This window comes from Trichechus manatus, unplaced genomic scaffold, assembly GCF_000243295.1.
Source record: "Trichechus manatus latirostris isolate Lorelei unplaced genomic scaffold, TriManLat1.0 scaffold00011, whole genome shotgun sequence".
Taxonomy (NCBI): domain Eukaryota; kingdom Metazoa; phylum Chordata; class Mammalia; order Sirenia; family Trichechidae; genus Trichechus; species Trichechus manatus.
The window spans coordinates 12,721,026-12,747,087 of record NW_004443947.1 but is presented as its reverse complement, the minus strand read 5'-3'; the positions used below and the strand labels follow the sequence as shown (position 1 = coordinate 12,747,087).

At 41.6% G+C, this 26,062-nt stretch overlaps 1 protein-coding gene across 5 annotated transcripts in view; it reads left to right on the top strand.

Annotated features, from left to right (window-relative positions):
- Window positions 1-26,062, top strand: part of TENM2 (teneurin transmembrane protein 2) — a 1,072,759-nt gene that overhangs the window by 550,928 nt on the left and 495,769 nt on the right. The window contains exon 5 of one of the 5 annotated variants that reach the window (XM_012560116.1): window positions 18,737-18,778. The exons of the other annotated variants lie outside the window; for them this stretch is intronic. Within the exon in view, the coding sequence (XP_012415570.1) occupies window positions 18,737-18,778 (42 nt within the window). The remainder of the gene's footprint in view (window positions 1-18,736; window positions 18,779-26,062) is intronic. 5 annotated transcript variants of the gene reach the window in all.

Sequence of the window (26,062 nt, the reverse complement as noted above, 5' to 3'; positions counted from 1 at the left end):
TTATGATGGATTTCTTTTTTTTTTTGTCGTTTTCTGTACTTTCCAAATTCTTTACAATGAATAAGTATACTTTTATAAACAAAAAATTATTCATCTAATTTATTTATAATATTAAAATATTTTTAAAATATTTTATTTGTATTATTTATTTATAATGTTAAAAATGCACTTAGCACTATACTATATGATACAATCAGTGTTTGAGAGGCGGTTTGACAAACTTTTAGCAGTGTTGTCTTTGCACTTGGTCTCCCCGGCTTTGAATCTCAGCTCTGCAACTTTTTACATGTGCGACTTTGGGCACGTTCACTTCAAACTCTCTACAGTGCCAGAGCGTATATACTGCATAACAGAGATAGTAGTAATAAGCCCACTAGCCAGAGTTGTTGTGAAGATTAAATACAGTATATTGAGATCTTAGAAGAGCATGTGATGCAGAGTAAGTGCTTCAATGTTAGCTGGGTCTTATTTATTTTTATTCTTTCTTATGTCATCAAGGGCCTTTGTCTTAGTGCTGCTATAACAGAAATACCACAAGTGGATGGTTTTAACGAAGAGAAGTTTATTTCCTCACAGTCAAAGTAGGCTAAAAGCCCAAATTCAGGGCATCAGTTCCAGGGGAAGGCTTTTTCTCTCTGTCGGCCTTCGTTTCCTTCGGTGTTCCCCCAGACTAGGAGCTTCTCGGAGCAGGGACCCTGGTCCAAAGGATGCGCTCTGCTCCTGGCACTGCTTTCTTGATGGTATGAGGTCCCCCTGTCTCACTGCTCACTTCTGTCTTTTATATCTCAAGAGATTGCCTCAGGATACAATCCAGTCTTGTAAATTGAGTCCTGCCTCCCTAAAACAACTGCCGCCCATCCTCCCTCATTAACATCATAAAGGCAGGATTTACCCCACATGGGAAAATCACACACTACCTGGAATCATGCCCCAGCCAAATTGATACATTTCTGGGGGGACATAATTCAATCCATGACAGCCTTAATTTCTAGATGGTTAGACAAAGCTTAACTCTACATATCAACCAAAGAAAAATGCAAGTCAATAAATGATAACATGAGAGCCCATGTGCATTTGTCTTGATGCTGTACGATAGCTTGAGTTTGAGGACACAAAATTAAAACCATCTTATCGGCAAACCATAACCTGTTGGCCAAATCTGGCCCACCACCTGTTTCTGTAAATAAAGTTTCTTTGGTACAAACCATACCCACTAGTTTATGTATTATCTGTGGCTATTTCTAAAGATATCTGGTGATCTGTGGTGATGCACTGGTTAAGCACTCGGCTGCTAACCAAAAGATCAGTGGTCTGAATCCTCTAGCCGTCCAGCGGGAGAAAGATGTGGCAGTCTGCTGCCGTGAAGATTTACAGCAGTTCTAGTCTGTCCTGTAGGCTAGCCATGCGTCGGAATGGACTCCACGGCAATGGGTTCAGGTTTTTATGGCTATTTCTGCACTACAAGAGCAGATAGAGTTGAGTAATTGCAGTAGAGACCATATGGGCTACAAAAGCTAAAATATTTGCTATCTGACTTCTTACAGGAAAAAAATTGCTGTCCCCTGCTCTAGGGTATCCACAAAGCTAGTATCATTGTTGACTGGAGTAGAAAGAACAGGTTTTGTGAGGATCTGAAGAGGTGAGTAGAAAGAGAGGATACTCAGATACAAACATGCAGCATATACACAAGGAATCAGCTGAAACCAACAAGAAAATACTTATGTGAAGGAGTAATGCTAAAAAAAAAAAAATGTTTGGCTGAGTAGGGGTGGGACAAGTGTGAAGATCTTCGTGGACAGCAACAAGAAGTTTTAGGTTTAGTGTGCTGGGCAACAGGAAGCCATTACAGGCTGCTGAGCAGGACAAACAGAGAGCATGTCTTAAAAGAGATTATCTGACAATGGCATGTGCAGAGATTATAGAAGGTAAAACCACAACTGGAGAGTAAATGAGTACCTGTTAGAGTAATATGATTGTGAGGAAATGAGGTCTCAGCAAGAGTGGTGGCAGGAGGGAATAGAAAATTAACTTTCATATGGTCCTTTAATCCTTAATAAGAACTATTTCCCGCATTCTCACAAAGAAAACATTGTGGGTTTTTTTCCCTTGGAAACAAGCATGGTAGTATATAGTCAATAGCCAAGTTTATCAACATTAGCAGAATGGAACAGTTTTTTTCTACAAAAGGAGTTAAAATAAGAATTCCAAAATGGGATACTTAATCTGGGTAAAAGCCTAGAATAAACTCACAATGCCATTCTTTAAAAGTCATGTATACATGTGGGCTTCGCTAGCTTTAGTTTGAGTATACAGCTTTAAAACCGTGGTCATACACTCCATCAGAATTCCATCAGGACTCCTTCTGCAACGGCAAGATCTGGGTGCTTACCTTCCCAGTTATCAACGTCCGATCTGGCCTGCACTCAGTTTAACCCTTGGCTAATGGTGTAAGCAGAGTTAACACATACCAGGCTGTCACCCAGAGCTTAGGGTTTCTTTAGAGTCCGTTATCGTGGTACAGAACATCACAGTGGTAATGAGGTGGAAGGAAGAAAGTTTCCATCCTAAATGTAAAGTGGAAAGGAAAGCATCCAGCTTGCAACCTTTTAAACATCAAGTAGGCTGGCAGTACTAGGTAGCAGCATTGCCTGGTGGCTGGAAGAGGATTTGTACTGCTTCTTCAAGGTCCTGCATTAATCAGTGAAGCCTCCATTGACAAAAGGTCTTAAGCAACTTGGTACCGAGAAACAGCCCCATAGCAGAGACTGTATTAGGGAAAATATGTGCTTCACTGTCAACCAAGAACCTCTCCAGCGTTCAAATGCATATTTACAATGTCCATGAGATTGGGAGGGTACTTTGTTGTCTATTCTTTTGACATATGAGAACGCATTACATCCTGTTGTCCTGTACTCCATGACTTTATGAGGAGACACTCTTCCTTTGTAGTCTTGACACCTGTAGACTTAGAATAACATAAACTTGAGCAAAAACTATTTGAATGACTGAATTTTAGGAGATGTATTGATCAATAGCCCTCCTCTTCATATTGGAGTGAGGTAACATATCAGACCAAATGTGACTCAGAGAGACAGGCTTTCTGAAACACTTTATAAGCCCTGGCATTACAAAGATCTCCTAAGGATGCTGCTCACAAATTCTGTTCTGCACCTAGCAAAACTTTCTAGAAGGCCACATCCAATTGGACCTGGAGCAGAAGGGAGGGAGGGAGGGAAGGAGGTTATTTGGGAACAGGCATCTTTATACTTTGCCATGAAAGCTTTTGAGCCATTCTTCAATGTTCCAAAGAGGCCATGAGCCTCATGGTAAGGCTCTAAAAATATCTTAAATTATTAGAGATAGGGAGAATTTCCCCAAATCCGAGACAAGTACCACTGGTGATACTCCAGATGATTCTAGATGGTACACATTACTGGCAATTAAGTAACATAGAATCACATAGTGAGAAAATTGTTCCATTTTTACTTTCTTTTAATCCTTCTTACTATGTCAAAGAGAAAAGCTCTCTTTGATATCACATGTCTTTTAAAACTTTATAATACTTACAATTAGCCAAAAGAGGAAGAAGCCAGCAATAGCATTTTTGTAAGCATTTGCAAACACTTTTGTTTCTGGTTATTTATTTGTTTTTCATATCTTCTAGTGTTTGTTTTTGCTGTTGCCTTCTATTTATGGCATAAACAGTGCGGTAAAGTTTCCTAGCTCTATAAAGCAGTAATGCAAATTTCCTTTTCAAATTCGTTTATGTAAGTAAAATAACTGAGTTAATTTAAAGGAAAAATATTAGCCAAATGGTTATATAGGTACTGGGTCAATCAAAAGCAGTGTATTATGAACCCTGGTGGTGCAGTAGTTACAGTACTTGACTGCTAACCAGAAGTTCAGTGGTTCGAACCCATCAGCCACTCCACAGGAGAAAAATGTGGCGGTCTACTTCTGTAAAGATTTACAGCTTTGGAAATCTATGGGGCAGTTCTACTCTGTCCTGTGGAGTTGATGTGAATCGGAATTGACTGGACAGCAGTAAGCCTGGTTTTTTGGGTTTATGGTGATAGGACAAAATAATATGTGAAAGAGATAGGCAAATAATAATTTGCAGGAACTCTGAGGTTGGAGAAAGCATTCATTTTTCACCCTTCTTACTTATTGCCTCCTTAGAATCTAGCTCTCTGAATGAGTAAGTTTAACAGAGGTACTATGACTTAGTCTGACAGGAATGCAAAGAATAAATGAACGTGATCAAGTAGGTGTATGACCATTCGAAGCCCAAGCTATAGGCCTTGAATATCTTCAACAGAATTTAGGAAAATAATAGGTTAGGAGTTTTCTATATCAGTTCTAACTTTCCTTATAATTAATTGCAGGCTTCTGAATTATTGTTAATAGCATTGCTCATGAAACTGGGCTTTTAAAACATGATTTGGCTAATGGCCCAAGCAAGCTGGTCCTCCTAGTCTGATAAAGACCGATCCATGTGCAGTCCTGGGAAGGGAAGGTGTTCACACCACACCTCCATGAGTCCTTGAGACACTCCCCACTTCAGCTCCTTGCGTCACACCCTTCTTCAACCTGCTTAACTGTAAATGCCAGCAAAGGGAGGGTTTTGGCACTTGGAGCAAAAGATGTAAAAACAAAAAAAGTACAAGGGAGCAGTCAAACTGAAATGAGAGCGATTAAAGAGACAAAAAGTCCCCTTAGCTGCCTTTTGGATACTTTTTTGATCTTTCCACCAAGGAATTAGTAGCTTTTAATTTTCCCCACCTCAGCTTAAAATACTGCTGGCGGAAAAGAAATGAGCATTATGAGAAGGCTGCTTTGGAGTAAAAAGCAAATGTAGGTGAGACAGTCAAGGAGCTGTCAGAGTCCATGAAAACAAGGACTGCTTGCCTAGTCAATGGCCAGGTTTGTGCAGGACCAAAAAATGTCCCCAATCTAGAAGCAGCTGCTTTTATTCGCCTTCTTTCTAATCATCAGACACATGACCCCACTTGCTTGACATTTTTTATGCCCAGCTTGCTGTTTCTGCCACTTAAAAAGGGGGTGATTGCTTAATTTTCAAAGCAAACCGAAAGAACGGTGCTTTTGAAATTGGATAAAAGCTCAGGTTCTGTTCGAACCACAGAAGATGAAACATTGATTGGCTCCAAGTAAAAGCAGAACTGTTTTTCTTTTTCTTTTTTTGCTTTTTTGTTTTTGCTTGCTTGCTTGTCTCTTTCCTCATCCCCCAGGATGGTTTTGTTTATCAGCACAAACTGAGTTCAGCCCACCCAGCAAGTCCAAGGAGTAAGGGTCAGTTAGGGGGAAGATGAGGGCCAGGCTTGGGGCAGCTGAGAGGGGGCAGTGAGACGTGTTTGTGGATGACCAGTGGACACTGCGGTGCAGACCCACATGGCACAAGCCGCCAATTTCACCACTGGGAACCAGAGTACAGCAGTTCAGAAAGAAGGATTTCTGAACCCCGGTTTAACAAGCCCTCCACTGCTCCAGATCCAATCCCCAGGAAACTCATTACTGTAGTTAGATGCCATGGCAGCGTGAGCTGAAGACCAAGCAGAAGTGCACCCAAACTTCAGCTCCAGTGAATGCAGAAGCAGCTCCTTCATTCATTAGCCCAGCCTCTTACTGCATCCTGACCTTACAGAGATGCTGGTGGTGCAGTGGTTAAGAGCTCGGCTGCTAACCAAGAGGTCTGCAGTTCGAATCCACCAGCCGCCCCTTGCAAACCCTATAGGGCAGTTCTGCTCTGTCCTGTGGGGTCGCTGTTAGTTGGAATCTACTTAGGTTTTTGGTTTGCCTACCAATAAATCATTTAGTGCTTCCGGTAAGACAGCACACAGATTTAGGAAGGCCTTGGTCAACTTTTGGGGTACAGTGTGCTGCAAACATTAGGCCTGGCACGTAGTGAGGGCTCAGTTAATGTTTGTGATTGAATGAGATGGAGAGAGAAGGATTCTGGGAGTGACTGAGTCAACCAGGAGGCCAAACCTAGCTGGCCCGTGTGTTGATAACTTTGTGGGAGCTTTTTGCAACTGGAGTTTGGATTAATTCAATCAAGAGCAGTGGGCAAGCATGGCAACAGTATCATGGTTGCAACAGCAGTTACAAGCATAGACATCACAGCCACTGTCTGATTTAAATTCTGCCTCCTTCATTTATTTATTTTTAGACTTTGGACAAGTTGCTTAAGCTTTAAAAGCCTCAGTTTCCTCTTTTGCAAAACGGGAAAAGATGATGTCAACCTGAACAGGTTATTTATTTTTATTTTTGTTTTTTGGTAAATAAATAAAATCATGTGTGTAAATATGATTCACACCAAGCCCAGCACATAAAATGTATACAGTAAAAGGTCGAGGATTGCTGCTTCCTCTTCTCCTCCTCCTCCTTTTCGTTCTCTTTCTTCTCCTTGTCTTTTCAGAAAAAATAAAATAAAATAGTTTCCGTAGAGTCAATTCAGACTCACGGCGACCCACGTGTGTCAGAGTAGAACTGCGCTCCATTGCAGCTGAAGCTTTTAAGAGCTGATTTTTTTTAGAAGAAGAGCACCAGGCCTTTCTTCTAAGGCACCTCTGGGCAGACTTGAACCTCAAATCTTTTGGTTAGCATAGCAGCCGAGTGTGTTCACTTCTTGCACCCCCAGGGACTCCTCTCTCTTGGTAGCAGGTTGTGTTAGTGTGAGTGATCCAGGTGTGCAAATGATTAGATCATTTGAAGCAAGAATGGTGATTTTTAGAAAAAAATCATCCACCACTCCATTTTCGGCTGAGTGAACATTAATTGTGATCACATGTGTAGTCATGGGCCAAAAGATGGCATAGTTGTGTCTTCAGGGAGTTTACATTCCTAGTGGCAAAATAGACTCTGCTTGCCTGCCTTTAACCTTCTCCAGCACAAGGAGTTATGTGACTTTTGGGTGCCAGAGAAATGCAAAATTATGTTTCCCTTTCAGTCAGCTAGTGAATATAAGATTGTATGCATTTGCATTTGTCATTGTAATTCTTTTGTTCCAAAAAGAGGTGAAAAAAAGGTTAAAAGGGATGTCATCCATTGGAAGGAAATATCAAAATGTGTACGAGTATCTTTTCAGAATATCATACAAAATTGAGAGTTTATGTTATTTGGGTTTTAATTCAAGGTAGAAAAATCTAAAATACCACGACAAATGATTTGTGACTCCTACTCAGTTTATTCAACGCCAAACTATTCAATAAATCTGAGGATTCATCTATATCTTTTTAAATTAAGGTTTTTCCATTTTGAAGGAAAAGGTGCCAAACTGATAAAGTCTTTTGAATTATTCTCTCTAAATATACTTAATCTTCATTAATGCAGCCCAGCGTGGTATTTTGAGTCAATCTGAACTAACAGGAAAAAATTTTCACATATCTAATTCTTAAAATAGAATTTCTTTCTTTTTTTTCTTTCCTTTCCTCTACCATACGGTCTGCCAAGGCATGTGTACACAGAGATTTATGTACGTATAGAGTTTTTCTCTCCCAGTCTCCTGTCCTATGTTTTATCTTCCCTACACCCCCATTGCTGGATATCACATGATGTGATTTAATGTGGTCACTGAATTTTCTTTCTTTCTCCTGGATTTTCTCACTGCCATGGGAGTGTAAATCAACTACCCATTAATGTGCACTTCATTTGAAGTCATTTTAAGGGAGTTTCTTTCTTTCTTCTTCTTCTTCTTTTTTTTTTTTTTTTCTTCCTTGCTGATATAGCTAATGCAACAGTATGCATTTTAATTCTAAGGCTCCCTGGATTCAGACCTGGAGAGTAGCTAACACACAATTGATTTGCAGCCCTGCAGGAAAAGGGGAAGCAGGAAAGAAGTCAGATGGATTGATCGCTGAGATACAGACCCCATGGGATGCTTCAATAACATCCCATCTTGAATGTATGCACAATCCCTCATCAATAGGAAAATCACCAGGATAGTGACTTCACAGAGTCAGGACAAAACTGTTAAGTAGGCAGGTGTGTTAGCCCACCTTCATCCCTCTTCACATCTGCCCTGCTGTAATAAACTGCCAAATTTACAAACCCAGAGTTTGGAAGTAGATAAATCAAAAGTAGAAACACTGCACTCAAATGTCTGCAAGTACAGGCAGGCTGATGTAAGACAGTAAGGGGTCGGTTACTTTTATTCTTTTGTTGTTGTTGATGATGTTAGTTACCATCAAGTTGATCAGACTCATGGCGACCCAATGTGTGCAGAGTCGAACTGCACCACAGAGTTTTCAAGGCTGTGACTGTTCAGAAGCAGACCTCCAGGCCTGTCTTCCAAGGCATCTCTGGGTGGGTTCATAGCACCAGCCTTTTGGCTAGTTGTCAAGCGCTTAACAGTTTGTGCCACCCTGGGACTTCTACTTGTATTCTGACCCAGGCATAACATCTGTCTACCTACTTGTCTTATAGAGGATGGTATAGGTTACAGGAAAAAAAAAAAATGGCTGAACAAAACATGTCTATGGGTCACCTTTGCCCGACAGCCTGCCATTTATAACCCCTGAATTAGTCCCATCCCTGCTTTTAAGAAGGGTAAACTGAGAACGTGAAAGGTGAAACCCCGACCCAACGTATCACACGCAGAATTTTCCAAACTTTTTACAACTTTTTTACCCTGATGCCATTACCAAATGCCATGCTTAAAGCTCAACTGCTAGTTTTGGGAAATCAGCCTCTAACGCCGCACATACTGTTAAAAATAATCAAAACTCAAAGAAATTGAAACATAAGGTTTATTCCAAGCAGTGATTCTGTATGCATATAGGGAGACCATTCTGATTCCAAAAAAAGCAAATGGCTCAAAGTAGGCTAGTCACAATGAAACTTATAAAGAGAAGAGGAGGGAGAAGAATCCATCAACCATTGGCTAATCTTAATATGATTGACTGAAGTCTGCCTTCCCCTTTTACAGAGATCAGCTGATATCAGGTCACAAGGTGGTCTTTGGCCCTCTACCCTCCTGCAGCCATGGTAGCTTTTCAAATTTAAATTAAGTAAGCCTGGCTTCCGACAGGAAACAAAAGATTAGCAAGGTTGGGTGAAAAAAAAAAAAAAAAAACTGGCAGAATTAATTTTGAGTCAGGAACTTTTTTTACTGTTAACATTTGGTTTTGTAAGTAAGGAAAACCTTAAAATCAAAGTAAGATGTCTGTATTAATTTTTGTCTTTGACAGCACCGTCCCTCCCTGAAATGCGATTGTGTACAGTGCTAGGCAGGGTTCTTTCCCTTACAAATGACAGAAGCTAAACTCAAAATGGCTTCATCAGAAATAAAAGGGTAATTCATTGCCTCACATAACTAGAGAACAAGAAAATTCTAGCTAAAGACAAGACTAGATCCAGATGCTCCAGTGAGGTCATCAAGGCACATTGTCCATGTTTTGGCCCAGTTTCCTCTGTTGGCTTCCATCTCTGGAAGTCTCTCCCTTTGTAATGACAAGATGGGTTCCAGTAGCCCTAGGCTTTCCTGTCTATCTGCTTAACAACCAAATTGTAAGAACTTCTCTTTCTTAATGGTTACAAACAGCAAGATCCTAAAATTGAGTCTCGTTAGAGTAACTTGGGTCATGTGTCCTTGCCTGATCACTGTGGCCAGAAGAAACAAAAAACTCCCGCACTCAACATCCTGGTATGGAAATAAGGAGGAAACCCAAGATGGTGTCCAAAAGATGGGGAATGGGAACTGGGCAGGCAAAAGCAATCAATACCGATCATGCTTCCCCTTATTTTGTTCAGAGTCTGACTCTCCCACCCAGAAGCTTAGCATGGTGTTGGAGTTTGTTGGAGCCCTGGTGGCTCAGTGGTTAAGAGCTTGGCTGCTAACCAAAAGTTTGGCAGTTCAAATGCACCAGTCACACCTTGGAAACCCTGTGGGGCAGTTCTACTCTGTCCTATAGGGTTGGTATGAGTCGGAATCGACTAGACAGTAACGGGTTTGGTTTTTTTGGTTAACTTATCAGAAGGTACATAATAGGAAGCAGTACAACTTCCAGTAACTCAAAGGCAAAGTTAATCCCTCCTTCTCTCTTCCTCATAGGATCAGTTTTCAGATTTTCTCTCTTCCTATTTTCTCCACTATTATCTTTAACATACGTTATTAAGCACTTACTAAAAACCAGGCACTTTGCTAGGTATTTTCTCACATGTTGTTTTATTTTATTCATATGACAACCTTGCAAGGCAGGGGTGACTATCCCCAGGTGTCAGGCAGGGAACATCCATTGTTCAAAGTTCTAAACTATGTTCTGAGGAGCCTGGAGATACCACATACAGGGGAGGGGGACTAGGAGAATAGAAGAGGTAGATCACTAGGCCAAGCCCTGTTTCAACCAAGCAACTCTTCTGTATGTCTTATATTTTTAAGTTTTGCCTTATAATTTATTTGGGGGGAAAAAAAGACATTCGCGCTTAATTTTTTTTTTTTTCCGGAGAAGTACTTAGCAAGTCATTAAGTGATTTCAGTACTCATACAATTGCAAATGACAGAATTCCAACTTAAGTTCAAAAAAGAAAAAAAAAAGGGAGGGGAGGTATGTAATAACTGAGATGATGAAAAATTCCAAGCATGACTGAATTCAGGGATTCACAAGGCTGGACAAGCACAGTCTGGCTTCACATCCTGGGCTCCTACCTTCTGCCCAAGGGCAGCTCCATTCTTTGACTTCCCATGGAAGCAAGATGGCCTCCAGCAGCTTCAGGCTTTCATCCTATCCTCTTGCAATCTCAGTAGAGAAAACACTTACCTCTTCCAAGGGGTGGTGAGGGGTCCTAGTTTTGAAGTTTGGTAGTGGGTTCAAATCCTGCCACCGCTATTGAGTAGCTCTGTGTGATGTGGGGCCAATTGCTTTACTCCAGGCCCCTAATTTGTAAAGAGCTGATTAGCATACCTCCTTCCTGGGATTTTTGAGAGGGAGAGTTGCAATAATATGATTTGTGAAAAGGTCTTAGCACAGTACCTAGCTCATGAGAAGTGTTGCTTTTCTCTTTCTCAAGTAACCTACCTCCAAGGATCCTCTAAATTAGGAAATTCCTTGGTACATGTGAAACATAGATTAATAGTAAAGGAATCTATAAAAAAGATTTCCTAGATTAAATCTTTCATAAAGAAAAAGATAGCTGATTTATAACTCATTATTATGATGAAAGTACTATCAGTAATTATTGGAAGCATATACAAGCAACAATAAAATACCTAACAAGAACTTGGAGATAAGGAAACTTTCTAGGCCTCCTGAGAGGCAAAGTGCTAAAACTCATTACAGAATGGATCTTCAACTACACTTTGCGTATCAGTCACATGTTAGTTAAGATAATGTTAGCTGTGGTAACAGAAAAGCTTAGATTCCTAGTGGCCTAATTTAGATAAGAATGTATTTCTCATTCCCATTATAGTCCAGTGGCCAATGATCCAGCCTTTTCCATGGTTATTTAAGGAACCAGGCTCCTTCCACTTTGTGGCTATGCCTTCCCTTATATCATCAGCATCCTCTCCACTCAACCATAGGAGTGGTACCCCTGTTTTTTAATCACTTCAGCCAGAAGGAATATACATCACTTCCGCTCCCATTCCATTAATAGTCAACATTGCCCTACCTAGATGCAGGTAAAGCTGAGAAATGAGTCCTAGCAATAACTCTCCACTATTGAAGGGGGGCAAAACCTTTGTGGGTCAGCTGGCCATATCTCCACATCTCTACACACCCAGGTCCTGCTGCACAGCATCATGATGTGTGCTTCTGTGAGCATTTTGAGGAGATCGCTGTGTCTCAGTTAGCATTGCATCCTCCTTGCCTCCATAGTACCTGGTATATAAGTGTTTTCTGATTGAATAAAGGAACTAATAACACAAACTGACAAATAATTGGGATAGGGCTTCAAAAATACAATTCCTAGACAAATATTCATAACAATTTAAAATCCGTATTTTCCGTTTCCTATTCTGTGTCCTACTCGTATATTGTTGGAGTAAAGGCTGGGTAATTATACTCCTGATAGCATCTGATTCTCGGAGATTTCCTAAGCAAGAGCTGTCCAGTGCAGGGAGCCAGAACCAACTGTAGGTCTGTGGCTGTTTCACTCTCACCCCAAACCCTGGCTTCTCTGCATAGCTAAAACCAGTTGCTGTCAAGTGGACCCTGACTGACAACAACTCCACGTGTGTCAGGGTAGAGGGTTCTCAATGGCTCATTTTTGGGAGGTAGATTGCCAGGCCATTCTTCCAAGGCACCTCTGGATGGACTTGAACTTCCAACCTTTCAGTTACCAGCTGAGGACATTAACCTTTTACACCACCCAGGGACTCTCCACATAGCTAAGCCTACTCCATTTCTTAGTTTATAGGACAGCAGGTGGAGGTAACCCCCTAGCAGATGGGGGGTCGGCGGGGGGATAGTTTACAATGTTTCTCCTCTGGTCGGCGTAGCCGAGGTTTGCTGCCCAGGCCGCTCAAGCTGATTGAGTCCTGATTCTTTGTGAGGACTCTGCCAGCCTTTGGCTGGACATTTTGAATGCCCTGTTGTTAATGATCAGTAGAGCATCCAGAGGAATTAATTTGGATTGTCTTTGTTCCTTTTCGATTGTGTTGTTTGTATTCCAGCCAGCTGCCTTTAATAACACAATTTAGTGTGTGGTTTCATTTGTTTGTTTTCAAAACCAATAACATTCTCTGGTACTTCTTCCTCAGTGGCAGCTTTGAGAAGTGGTTAAGCACATACTGTTTGCAGTCAGACTGCCTTAGTTCAAAGCTTGGCTCAGTTACTACAGTGGGGTAAAAATGGGCTTTAATAATAGTTTGTACTTGCGAAGGTTATTATATATTTTTTAAAGTACTCGGCATAGTCCCTGAGACATAATATGTACTTAATAAGTGTTAACCAGCATTATTTTATTGTAATTATCCAGGTATTCCTACTTTAAATTTTTCAAAAGAGAGCTAGATCCTATCATCACTTACAGATAAAGAAAATAACATCGTGGAAGTGGAGTTTCTCATTGCACGGTTTCTTGATTTAACTTCTAACTCAGTTCTTTGAGTTTTTTTTTTTTTTTTATTAACAGACAAAATAAAAAGCAGACTTTTTTTTTCTTTTTTTAAAAAAAAGAGATGATGAAGCCATGCCCCGGCTTTGATTCCTGCACAGAGCTTCCATTCACGTCAGTGCGATTTCTCTGCATGGATTGATGGCCGAATGCGGTCTGTTTCTAAGACTGTTTAAAGCAGGGCACAAAAGAAACCACCCTGGCTGGGTCCACAGCTGGCAAAATGGGAGAGACTAAGCGGGTGAAAGAAGCTGTTAATACAGACCAGAAAATTTTTAAGCTAAAAAAAGGAACATGCCCACTGAAAGTCTGAAAGCAAAAGTTTTATTTGGGTAAAGCGATGTTCAACTCCGCGTGATTCCTGCTTAGAAAATGCACACGCTTGCCTTCTCCAACTGCCAGAACATCATTTTTTTTTAACACAGAGGAACCAAAATAGAGAGAGAAATAATGGGCTTTCAGATTGTCTGTGCCCAAAAGCAGTCCTAGAAATATAAATGCTGAAGTGCCTGGACCGGTCAGAGTTTAAAAGAGAGGGTTGCTGTAAGCCCCCAGTCCCAGAGGTACCCCTCAGCCATCTTTCATCACCCCTGGGGGGAATCAGAGGAGCACTGGTGGTACAGTGGTTAAGTGTTCGGCTGCTAACCTAAAGGTCGACAGTTCAAACCCACGAGCTGCTCTGAAGGAGAAAGATGTGGCAGTCTGCTTCTGTAAAGATTGCAGTCTTGGAAACCCTATGGGGCAGTTCTACTCTGTCCTATAGGGTTGCTATGAGTCAGAATCAACTTGATGGCAATGGGTTTTGTTTTGTTTTAGGGGAGCTGTGAATCAGTATTAGCAAAGATGTTGTTGTTAGGTGCCATCAAGTCAATTTCAACTCACGGGAACCCCATGTGACAGAGTAGAACTACCCCAAAGGGTTTTCTTGGCTGTAATCTTTACAGAAGCAGATCTCCAAGTCTTTCTCCCGAGGGGCAGCTAGGTAGGTTCAAATAGCCAACCTTTCGGTGAGCAGCCTAACACTTGACAGGATGCACCCCGAGGGCTGCTTATTAGTAAGGCAGATGCCAACAAAGAAATGACAGTTGGGAAAAGTGGAGGTATTCAGTGGTTTTCAAGTCACTTTTCAACACTCCTTTCTTCAGTCATCTCTTCTTCAGATCCCAGAAAAGATCTTTGCCCTAAGCCCCCCAAGCGGCAATCCTCCCATCAGGCAAACATTGTCAGAAAAAGCAGCTTCTCCGTCAAATATTTCTCATATTGAGCTCTCGTAGGGCAGACATTTAGTGACCACACTGATTTGCCCTTACATATAATCCCATGAAAAAAATGCCTTTGTCTTTTATTTTTCACCCCAACCCCTAAAATGTGACTTAGAATCTCATGACCATTCACATCTCTGCTAAAGGGTTTTATTTCTCTGTGTCTATACCTTATCAATAACTGCCCAATCTCCCCCCTCAAAAAAAAACCCGTTGCCGTCAGGTCAGTTCCGAATAACTGCCTGCTACAATGTATTTTAGGAGCCCTGGTGGCACAGTGGTTAAAAGCTCAGCTGCTAACCAAAAGGTTGGCTGTTCGAATCCAGCAGCCGCTCCTTGGAAACCCTATGGGGCAGTTCTACTCTGTCCTGTAGGGTCACTACGTGTCGGATTAGACTCGACAGCACACAACAACAACAACACAATGTATTTGGCTTGGATTGTAAACCCCACGTGTGTAAACATAAAGTCTCTGTAATATCTTTAGAATTTATCTAGCAAAGCACTGTGTCTTTACTAAAAACTGTCTAGGGATGTTTTAGCCATAATTTCAGTTTTTTGCATACTTCTCCTTTCACTTTAGTAAATTATAAACTAAAAACAAGGACTATATGATATAGTGTGCACATTGTGTATTTTTGTACAGCTGAGTATTTTTTATATAATGTAATACACGTACATCTGACAAATGGAAATAAGTATCCACATAATATATAATAAAAATTTTTTTGTTTGTTTTTGTTGTTATTAGTTGCCATCAAGTCGATTCCAACTCATGGTGAACCCGTATGTTATTGAGTAGAACTGCTTCCTTGGATTTTCTTGGCTGTAGTCTTAATAAAAGCAGATCACTGGCCCTTTTCTTCTTCGATATCACTGGGTGGGTTTGAACCACCAACCTTTAGGTTAGCAGTCAAGCACAAACTGTTTGCACCACTGAGGGACCTTGACAAAATGCTTTACATATAGTAAATTCTCAGTAAATATGTGTTGAATAAATTAATGTGGATACTGATCGCATAAAAACAAAACCAAACCCGTTGCCATCAAGTCGATTCTGACTCACAGCGACCCTATAGGACAGAGTAGAACTGCCCCACAGGGTTTCCAAGGAGCAGCGGGTAGATTCGAACTGCCGACCCTTTGGTTAGCAGCCAAGCGCTTAACCACTGCGCTGCCAGGGCTCCCTGATTGCATAACACAGAGGGAATACAATGGGAATCCTAAGCATGATTGATGATCCCGAATTCTGTAGTTAGGAATCGGTAAAAGAGTTCTAGTCACAACTTTAGTCACGTTTTACTATTTAAAGGAGCAAATCTGTTTTCTGTGGCCTACAAGTGCTTAGAAAATTTGGCATTTTTTGGCTACGATTAAAAACAAAACAAACATCTAGATTTGCAGTTTATCTTGAAAAAATCCACCTATGGGCCACATCCCTGCAGCGTCAGTCATCGGGTGCACAGGGACACTGGACCCATTAGATGGAATCGCCACTCTCCAGGAAGCCAAGGTTCCCAAATCGCCGTATTATCTCCCCAACAGTGAGGGAGAGAGTCACTGCCATTTATCATCAAGCTTGAAATATTGTTTCTCTAATGATAAAGAAGAGAATGAAGTATTTCTTATCCCCATACCTCTATCAAAAGTAGACAAATGTAATCTACCCCATTGCTGTCGAGTTGATTCCGACTCATAGCAACCCTACAGGACAGAGTAGAACTGCCCCATAGCGTTTCCAAGGAGCGGCTGGTGGATTTGAACTGCCAACCTTTTGGTTAGCAGCCAAGCACTTAACCACTGTACCACCCGTGCTCCAAAACAGGTCTAGAGGGCTGTAATTTTACACTGCTGGCTTCCCTCATTTTGGGATATTGGTCTAGGCCCTCTAGGCAAGTGGATTTGCAAGCTTTGTCTTAGGCGAAGGAGTCCTAGGTGGCACAAATGGTTATGCCCTCGTCTACTAATCAAAATATGGTAACTGTCACAATGATATCAATGGAGCCACATGGACCATCCACGTGAATCAAGTATCAGCCATTGACCTCAGGCTTACAGGTCACCATGTGTAGCCTGGGGCAGCTTGGGGATGAAGGCAGAGCATAGTGGGACATGTTGGAAGGAGACTCTCCTCCACAACCAGTTTCCCTGTCGTTGTTCATGGTACAGGTGCAGAGAGGTGTTTGGATCTCATCCCAACCAGCAGCAGGTACCAGGAGATGCCGTGGTCCATGTATCGCTCCAGGGAGTTGCTGGAGATTTGAAGACGACATGTTCTGTCTACCTCGCTGACTATAATAGCTCCTCAGGCACCACAAAGAGCAGTTGTATATATTCTTAAGTTTAGGGACTTCCTCCAGAGCTAGCGATTCACTCAGTAGAGCATAACGACTCCCTGGAAGCATTGACCAGAGGTCGTATAAATCTGCACAGAGGTCTGTGCAGTCTCATTTTTTTTTTTTTTTTAAGGTGATTCATTTTTTACCCCCACAAGGTATGGTTCTATTAATGGTAATGATAATATCAATTTCAACATCTGCAGCAGTATGAAAAGAATCTTGCTGTATGTTGAGTAACGCTTTCATAGTTTCTGCAGGAGCCTTCTCCTCTGAGGTTTGTGTCCCTGATTGAGTTTTCCAATTCGTCTCCTTCTTCCTTCTGTGCATCCTGGTGCACAAAACATATACAAAGAAGAAAAGCCTTTCTGTTTTGCATGCCCATACTGCCTGGATTCTCCAGGACCATCAGCAAAAACACGTTCCTACAGACTTTTAGAAGTAGCCTGGGGTGAAAGGGCCTCTCCTTTCTTTTAAAGCCTCTAAAGATTTTTACCCTTCATAAAACTTATTGGCATCCAGTTGCTTCAATTTATGGTAACCCCATGTGTTACGGAGTAGAACTGCTCCATAGGGCTTCCTTGGTTGTAATCTTTATGGAAGCAGACTGCCAGGCCTTTCTTCCACAGTGCTGCTGGGTGCGTTTAAACTGCCAATCTTTAGGTTAGTAGGTGAAGTTAAATCACGATTTAAAGTTAAATAGTCTTACCTTCCCTCTGGGATTGCATAGTGGAATCAAGAGAAAACCAGGTTCAAATCTGGACTCCAGCACTTCCTGCTGTATGATCTTGGGCAAATGTTAGCATCTCTGAGCCTCTGTTTTTTTATCTATAAAATAAGGTTATAATAACTGTTTCGTGGGATGGTTCTGAGGGTTAAAGGAAATAATGACTGCAATCACAATGTAAACACAAGTAATAGATGATGGTAAGTGATTAATAAACATCTATTATTATTATTTTTCAACTTATTTCTCTCTTCTTACCCACTCTATGCTTTTTTTTCCCTTCCTTTCTGTTCAGTAAACCAAAAAAAACCACTAAACTCATTGCCGTCGAGTCAATTCCAACTCATAGCAACCCTACAGGACAGAGTAAAACTGCCCCATAGGCTTTCCAAGGAGTGGCTGGTGGATTCGAACTGCCGACCTTTGGTTAGCAGCCAAACGCTTAACCACTGCACCACCAGGGCTCCTTCTCATCAGTAAAACCGTGTGTAAATGGTGCATCACCTCTCATACTATAGTTTATTCTTAAGAAATATCAGGAAGTGAACAAACCTGGCCAACTCGAGTGCAAAGTATTATAATCCTGTAGCATAGCATAACTTTCTATTACTCTTCAGTTTCACTTCTGCATACACCTTTCTGCTTGCTTGGAGAGAAATATTAGAAAAATGTTAATAAGCCCTAAATTTGAGAAGTAAGAATAGAAAAATGATAGACAGTGAGGAATATCGCTTAGGGCTCCTCTCCCCAACAATTATTATTCCTGAATATTTAAATTCTATTTCTATCCACCTATTTAATTGAAGAATATATTACTGCAGATATGTCACCCACCAGTCCACTCAGAACCCAGATAAAATCTAAAGCTGCTTCTTCTATAAACTTGTGCTACACAAATGCTACAAGTGGCACGTTTGGCAAATAAAAGGCTTGTTTGAGAAAACAAACATTTTCTTTGGGCATGACAAATTGCAGGTGTTTATTTCAAAACTGTTGCCTCTGCTGGTGAACTTCAAAGGGAAATAATTTGTTTTGGTCGAGGAAGCTTAGGAAAAAAAAAAGGAAAAGATGGCTATTAGGTGGGTCAAGTCATCAGTAACTCTGCTGCTAGGAAAATGCTGGGAAAACAATATATTTGGAATGACTCCCTTACACTCTTGGTGGAAAATGAATCAGTAAGTATTGATTCCTTCTGTGTTCTGGGTAGCAAGGTTGATATGAGTGTATACAATAAGGGTCAAATTAGTGGTGCAAAGAGTAAGCACCGGAAGGATTTGAAGGAAGGAGAAGGAAGTAGTAACTATCCTGAGTGAAAGTTTCATGGGAAAGGTGGATAGGAGTTAGATCCAGGGTGGAAAGCTGGAAGGTGCTTGAGGAGACAAGTGGAGGGAGGCATTTAGGCAAAGCCACAATGATGGAAACTCTGTGAATTTCCTAGGACTGCCATAACAAAATACCACAAACTGGTTTGGCTTTAAAGAACAGAAATTATTGCCTCACAGTTGTGGAGGCCAGACGTCCAAATCAGGGTATCAGCCATGTTGATTCCTTCTGAGGCCTTCGAGAGAGGAACTGTTCCATACCTCTCCCCTCGTTTGTAGTGACTACCAGCAATCCTTGGTGTTCCTTTCCTGCTTATAGATGCATCTGTCTCTGTCACCACAAGACATCTGTCTTCCCCCTGTGTATAATCTTGTTTCCAGGTCTGTTCGTGTCTTTTATAAGACACCACTCTGACAGGATTAGGATTAGGACTCATGATATTCTAGTACGATTTAATTGATAGTATCTGCAAAGAAAAACCCTATTTCCCCAAATAAGGCTAGGACTTCAGTGAATCTTTTTGGGGGACACAATTCAATCCATAACAGGAACATAAAAAGCAAGGGCGCTAAATGGTTTGGATCCTGGGACAGGAAAAACTGGTGAAATCTAGAGTGTAAGTAATAGTAATGGACCAATGTTAATTTCTTCGTTTTGACAAGAAAGAGGGAAATAAGATGCCAAACGTTGGAGACATCTGTATGAGTAAGAGTGCATTTTGTTGTTGTTTTATTTTATTATTATTTTTTTAAATAGAGAAGGTATTTTTTGTGAAAGCAGAGGATAAGGATGTAGGAGAGACGACAGAATCTGGAGAAGATAGTGGAAAGGAAGAAGTGTCCTTCAGAAACCAGAGAGAGAGAAACAAGGGCATCTGTATAAAGATTGGCTTTGTCGCTATTGATACCACCATCATCTCTCATCTGGAGCTGCAAGAGCCTCCTTACTAATCTACTGACATCCATTCTTGGTCCTCTAATGCCTTCTCTACAGTTCAGCTAGAATCTTTTCAGGTGATAACCCCCATCCCCAACCCATCTCTGTTGTTCTTCAGATAAAGATCAAAATCCTGCAAGGGCCTGCATGATTTAAACTCTTTTCTGCTTCTCCAGTGTTATTTCATGCCACCCCCTGTCTGGTTCCAGCCACACTGGCATGCTTTCTGTTTCTAGAAAACACAATGGTCTCCTCCTCCTCAGGGTCTTTGCATATACTGCTTACTCAGTCTTGTTCTTCCCTTTTGTGTTCATCTACACATCCTTCAGATCTTAACGCAACTGTATATCCCTAACTCCCTGACTAGGTTGATTCTCCTACTTATATACTCTTAGAGCATGTGAATTTCCCTTTCATTTGATTTGTGTGTGTGTGTTGCATGTGTAATTATTTGATACATTTTTGTCTTCCCCATATAATCGGGAATGTCCCAGGGCTGCAGGGTTCCATACCGTCTCCATCGATTCTCTGGAACCTAGAAATGCCAACTACAACATGGAAGTTGGGTATCTATTAGAAGTTGCTACTAAGATGGGCCTTCCACTTTCAAGGCTCACTGTGACATCTCTGGAATTCTCTTCTGTAATTGTCTTTCAAGAACCCAATGCAGCTTAAGTCGGCCATATCATCCCCAAGGATAACTTTTACTCTCATTCTTTTCTCACTCATGTTATCCATATGGTATGTATCAACAGGTGTCATAAACTCAACTGCCTACAGGTGCTAAGTAGGAATCTACTCTCCAGTTTGTCACCATCCCCTACTGAATACCACGCAGAGGAATTATTAGTGTTAATGAAGAAGTGGAATCTCATAACCTAACATTGCCAGTTGTTTGACCATTTAACTGCGGTGGGGACCTTAGCAATTGTTGACATGCAGAAATATGCACTCAGTGTTGTCAGATCTACCAACTTTTTGAGCCCAATTTAGTTCAGCGTTCTCCAGTTTGAGACCTGGGTGTGTGGGATGTGTCACTTGATCCCTGGAGTCCTGACCTCGTTTTTTTCATATGGTATTCCACTTAAAGCATCCTTGCAATAAATAGGACCCATTCTAAATGGCATCCCCTTTAATGAGTGGAAATATTTGTCCCCTTTAACAGAATAGTCCTTAGAAGCAATTAGCATTTAGGGAATTTCTTGTTTAGAAATAATATCTGCAACAAATTACCCATTATGGACTAATTCAAGACTGGAAGAGATATGCTTCTTTTTTCCCTGTGACAGCACCTGCAAGCATTTGTGGTCGTGAGGCTAATAGCAGCATTCTTGTTAGTCATCATATTTCCATCACCCTGTGAATGGTGGATAAATAGAAACCCCTTTAACATGTAAGCATTCTTTGAGGACAGAGAACATGCTCCTTTCAAATGTTGCTATTTACCTGTCATTTCAGATCTGAAGGTTGAGTATGCTTCACATGTTATGATTAATTCTCTCACTGCCTTCAAGATCTCTTTGCCTTTTGGCCACTGTCTGGGAAATGAAGAGTGACGCTATGTGTCATAAATGCGTATCATGTCAGAAAAGGGAAGGAGAGGAAACTTGTTGATGACTGACAGCTGCAGAAAAAAAAAGGCCTTGGAATTAGTCTGCGAGGAAAACATGTATCCTGCACAAGGTGTTTGAGACTCCACAGAAGCTGCGTGTACTTGAGTTGGGTCATTCTGACCAGATAGTGCTGTCACCATTTTGACAATATCAATAATAATAGTAAATGTTGTTGTTGTTAGTTGCCATCAAATAGCCTTCAACTCACGGTGATCCCACGTACAACGTAACAGAACGTTGCCCAGTCCTGTACCATCTTCACGTCACTGGTATGCTCACTTCCGTTGTTGTGCCTCCGGATATTTTGAGTGTTTTCCAACATAGGGGGCTTATCTTCCAGCAAGATATCGGGCGATATTCTATTGTGATCCATAGGGTTTTTACTGGCTAATTTTCAGAAGTAGATTGCTAGGTCTTTCTTCCTAGTCTCTCTTAATCTGGAAGCTCTGCTGAAACCTTTCCACCATGGGTAACCCTACTGGTATTTGAAATACAGTTGGAATAGCTTTCAGCATTACAGCAACACGCAAGCCACCATGGTACAACAAATTGACAGACAGGTGGTGGAATAAGTGCTTAGTGGGCAATTGTTAAGTTGCTGAAGCTATGCAAAGTGTTATACATGATTTATCTCATTTACTCATCCTAACGGCCCTATTTACTGATGAGAGAATTACCACACAGAAAGGTTCAGTTAAACACCCACATTTATTCAGCTGGAAAATGGAAGAGCCGAGATTCGGAGCCAGGCAGGCAAACTCCAGGGCCAGAGTCTTGCCACCTCCAACCGCTTGGAGATCAGCTTTACCGTCCTCTCCAGCTGAGTTCTTCCACTCTTGAGTCCCATCTCCATCAGCCTTCTATAACTTAGCCGTTCTAACGCGCCTTTGAAGAGGCCTTTGTTAAACCGCAAAGAAACCCCTGCCAGCCAGCTACTCCACACTCAGATCAGCCTCCAGCAGAGCAGAGTGTACTGGTGGGCTAGGACGACACCGGCACGTTTGATTAGAGGAAGGAGGACGAGAACATCCTGCTGTGTCCAGGCAAGCACAGTGCCAGGCACTGAACACCTCACCTGACGACAGGAGGCAGAAAATGCAGCATTTCTACGGCTGGTGCTGATGGAGGAGGGGATATTGCACAGCAAGGGGTGAGATAGAGGCAGGGCTGGTGAGATCACAATAGATCGCAGACTCTGCACTTTTGCCTAAGGCTGTCCCTGCTTCAAAGTGAAACTTCCACAGGAAAACTAAATAAAGGAAAGAAAAGCCAAACAGAACAAATTCCCATTTAGTCAGCTTTTACTGTCCTCGGAGGCTCTGTGTTTATGCTAGATCTTAATTATGCTGCTTGTCAAAGACACACTAAACTCCACTGTGGTTGAGGGAGCTATTTTATCTTTTTAGCTTTACAGTCAGAAAAGGACTTAGTATGCTGAACCCTACCCTTGATGAGCTTCAAACCTGGAATAAAAGAACATTCTCTGCTTGCCAATTGTCCCCGTCTCGCGCTGCCGCCCATGAACACCTGATGAGGAGGCTTTGGTGGTGGTATCAATAGGCAGAGCAGGGATGGCCTTTGACAAAACTGTAAAGTCCAAGGGGGCAGCCTGGACCTCCTGCCCCCAGCCCCCTTTAGTGACCTCCCTGCCCCAAACCCCATGCATTTGCCCTCCAAGACTCCCCCTACAGTGTTCCTGACCCGGACTTTCTAGAGAGGCACCTGACCATATCTCCCCCCTAGGGTGATTGTGGGGAGCATTCCTCTGGAGGTATTCAGGGTAATATTTGGGGGAATTAATTCAGATTTTAATGTGCTTGCTGCTAACCATGAGGCTGGAGGTTAGAGTTCACCTAGAGGTGCCTCAGAAGAAAGGCCTGGCGATCTACTTCCCAAAAAATTAGCCATTGAAAACCCTATGGAACACAGTTCTGTGCTGACCTTCATGAAGTTATCATGAGTCGGAATCGACTCAATGAAAACTGGTTTTTACTTGCGATTTTAGATGCACAACAATGTGGGTTAAAGGACATTGAATCACACAGAAAGCTATTCCCTCTCATCTTTCTGTTAATCCTTCAGATTAAATCAGGAGAACATCTTGGTTTGGTATTTTTATAATCTTGCTTTCTTTTCATTGTATCTATTTTTGCCTTCACTTTCTAATTCCAGCAGGTGATACAAGTTTTGCACTTCTCGTGGTGACATAAATCTTTCTTTTTGAATTAATGTATTTAATTGGGGAAAAAGGTGATTTTACTTAAAGAAAAAATATTAAGTAAATAATAGTACATAATAAAACAAGAACTGTGAGGGGTCCAGGAATGAATAATTTTTAGAGAAAATTCATAAAGCAGGAGGCCCTGCTTTATGCTTTGCTCTAACTAAACCTGTGAACTTATTGGTATGGTTTATGCATGTTTTCAGAGAGTCTTGCAAATTTTGGCAGAGCCTTAATACAGGGTGATGGGTAGATCCAACAAGAATTTCAAGCCTTCAAAGGCAGGATAAAAAGGAAGATATTTTGGGGTTGGCCTGTCCATCCCCAGTCCAAGCACATAATCTACAATAATAGTGGTTTCATGAGTATCAAACTCGTGGGGGATTTTTGGCTTTGTTTTTCTTTACCAGAATTCAGATGTCTGGGCCCCACTCCCAGAGATTTTGTTTCAGTAAGACCTAAGGTGGGTCCTAAACCCTCCAACTCTTGGTGACCCTGCACATGTGTGTCGGAGTAGAACTGAGCTCCATAGGGTTTTCAGTGGCTGATTTTTTGAAAGTAGATTTCCAGGCCTTTCTTCTGAGGCACCTCTGGGTGGATTCATACTGCCAACTTTTCAATTAGTAGCCAAGAGCTTAACCATTTTCGCCACCCAGGGACTCCTGGGTGGGTCCTGGGTATCTGCATTTTAATAACTATCCCTGATGTCTCAGATGAGCATTCCCAACTGAGAATTGCCACTCTTAGGAGGTGGTCCATCTTAATACCTAGTGTTGTCAAAATGAGGAAATGTATGTCACTGCCCCCAGTACGTATAAAGCCATCCAGTGTAAATACCCCATTCCAATATAAGGTAAGTAATGGTATTATTGATTGTCAAAATAAGCGTCAAACAATTTTTCCCATTCATACAGCCCCGTACGCACCAAACAGCTAAGTGATTTGTCCATCCCTTTGGTCTCCCTAGACCTCAGGAGCCTTATCTGGATAATTGGAATAATATATGATCCAATACTATATCATCCGGTATGTCACTGGAATAATGATACTATTTTACTGCCTGAGGGTAACACATCTTGCTGTGATCCTTTCTGTCTGCCCACTATGTGTGTGGTTCTATGCCCAAAGTATTCCCTTTAAATCTCGCCTTTAAAGAATGCCATGGGTGTCATAGAAGAACTTCCAGGTTCCTGTTACAGGCAAGTTGTGAGTCAGGTTGTATTTCACAGATCAGAGGAGCACTATGCATCCCTCTGGTAGGAGTCTGACAGCAGTTCTCTCCACTGAGCCCAACGATGTTGTTTACTTCTGGTCTCTGAGAAAACCAGCAGGGTTTGTCATGGAACACCCCAGTCCAGAACGTGATACGATTCATTTCTAATCACTGACATTATCCGGGTGACTTACTCCAGCCTGGCTTATACAGAGTTCCCTTTCAGCATCGTCATTTCATAACTAGCATTATCATGCCATACCCAAAGCCTTGTGAAAATATTTTCAACAGTTAACAAGCAGAGCCTGCAGTTATAATATGCTCATTAGGCCATGTGTTAGTTTTCAAGTCTTGCAGCACACATAATCTGCTACTTGATTTCCATTAAATTTCACTTCTGTTGGGCATCAGCAGAGGAGCAATGGCAGCCTGTGGGCTTTGCCAGGGGCTGCTGTCTTTCTGTGTGTTTTCCACTGGGCTGTGCTGACTGGAAAATACCACACCTACCCTATTTGCATCTCCAGTCATTCTTTGTCTGGGGAGTCCCTTCAATTATCCCAGAGCCTTTCTTGATCCCCTAGTGAACAAATTCCTTCAGGAATCAAATTAATTTGAGAAGACACTGTGAAGGATATACCCAGTACTCCCAGTAGAATAACAGGCTGATTTCAGCCATTTTTTGCCTATGCCTTATACGCAGCAATCTAGAGTTTATTAGATATTCTTTTGCTCTAGCCTCACTTCTCTGTCTCAAAGCTACTGCCTTTAAAAATAATGCTCTAATCCCAAATGATCAGTTTTCAAAAGAAGGCTTTTGACCAACTAAGTACAGTACTTCTTATTTTTATGTATTTAGAAAGTCCTGCATTTGGGAGAAATATTCTCTGCCCCCGTGTCAAAGTGTCCTAGTGCTGTGGAGACTGAGAACATTTTGGCAGGCTTTTAATATTTTGTAAAGGAATGATGGCCACAGAAGGAATAGTTTGTTTTTTATTGTTTTGTTTTCTGGTGGCTGACTGTGAAGGACCAAATCAAACTAAATCCATGGCCATCGAGTCGATTCCCGATTATGGCGACCCTAGCTGTTACAGAGTAGAATGGCTCTATATGGTTTTCTTGGCTGTAATCTTTACAGAAGCAGATTGCCAGTCCTTTCTTCTGCAGTGCTTCTGAGTGGGTTTGAACCACCAGCCTTTAGATTAGTATGCGAGCGCAAACCATTTGTGCCACCCAGGGCCCTGTTGTGAAGGGCAGTGCTTATTTATACTGTTTATTCCTCAGTCAATAAGTTAGTGCCTGGCAAGGTATTAGGCCTTGAAGGCAGAGACAAATAATACCTGTTTCATTCCCTAAAGGAACT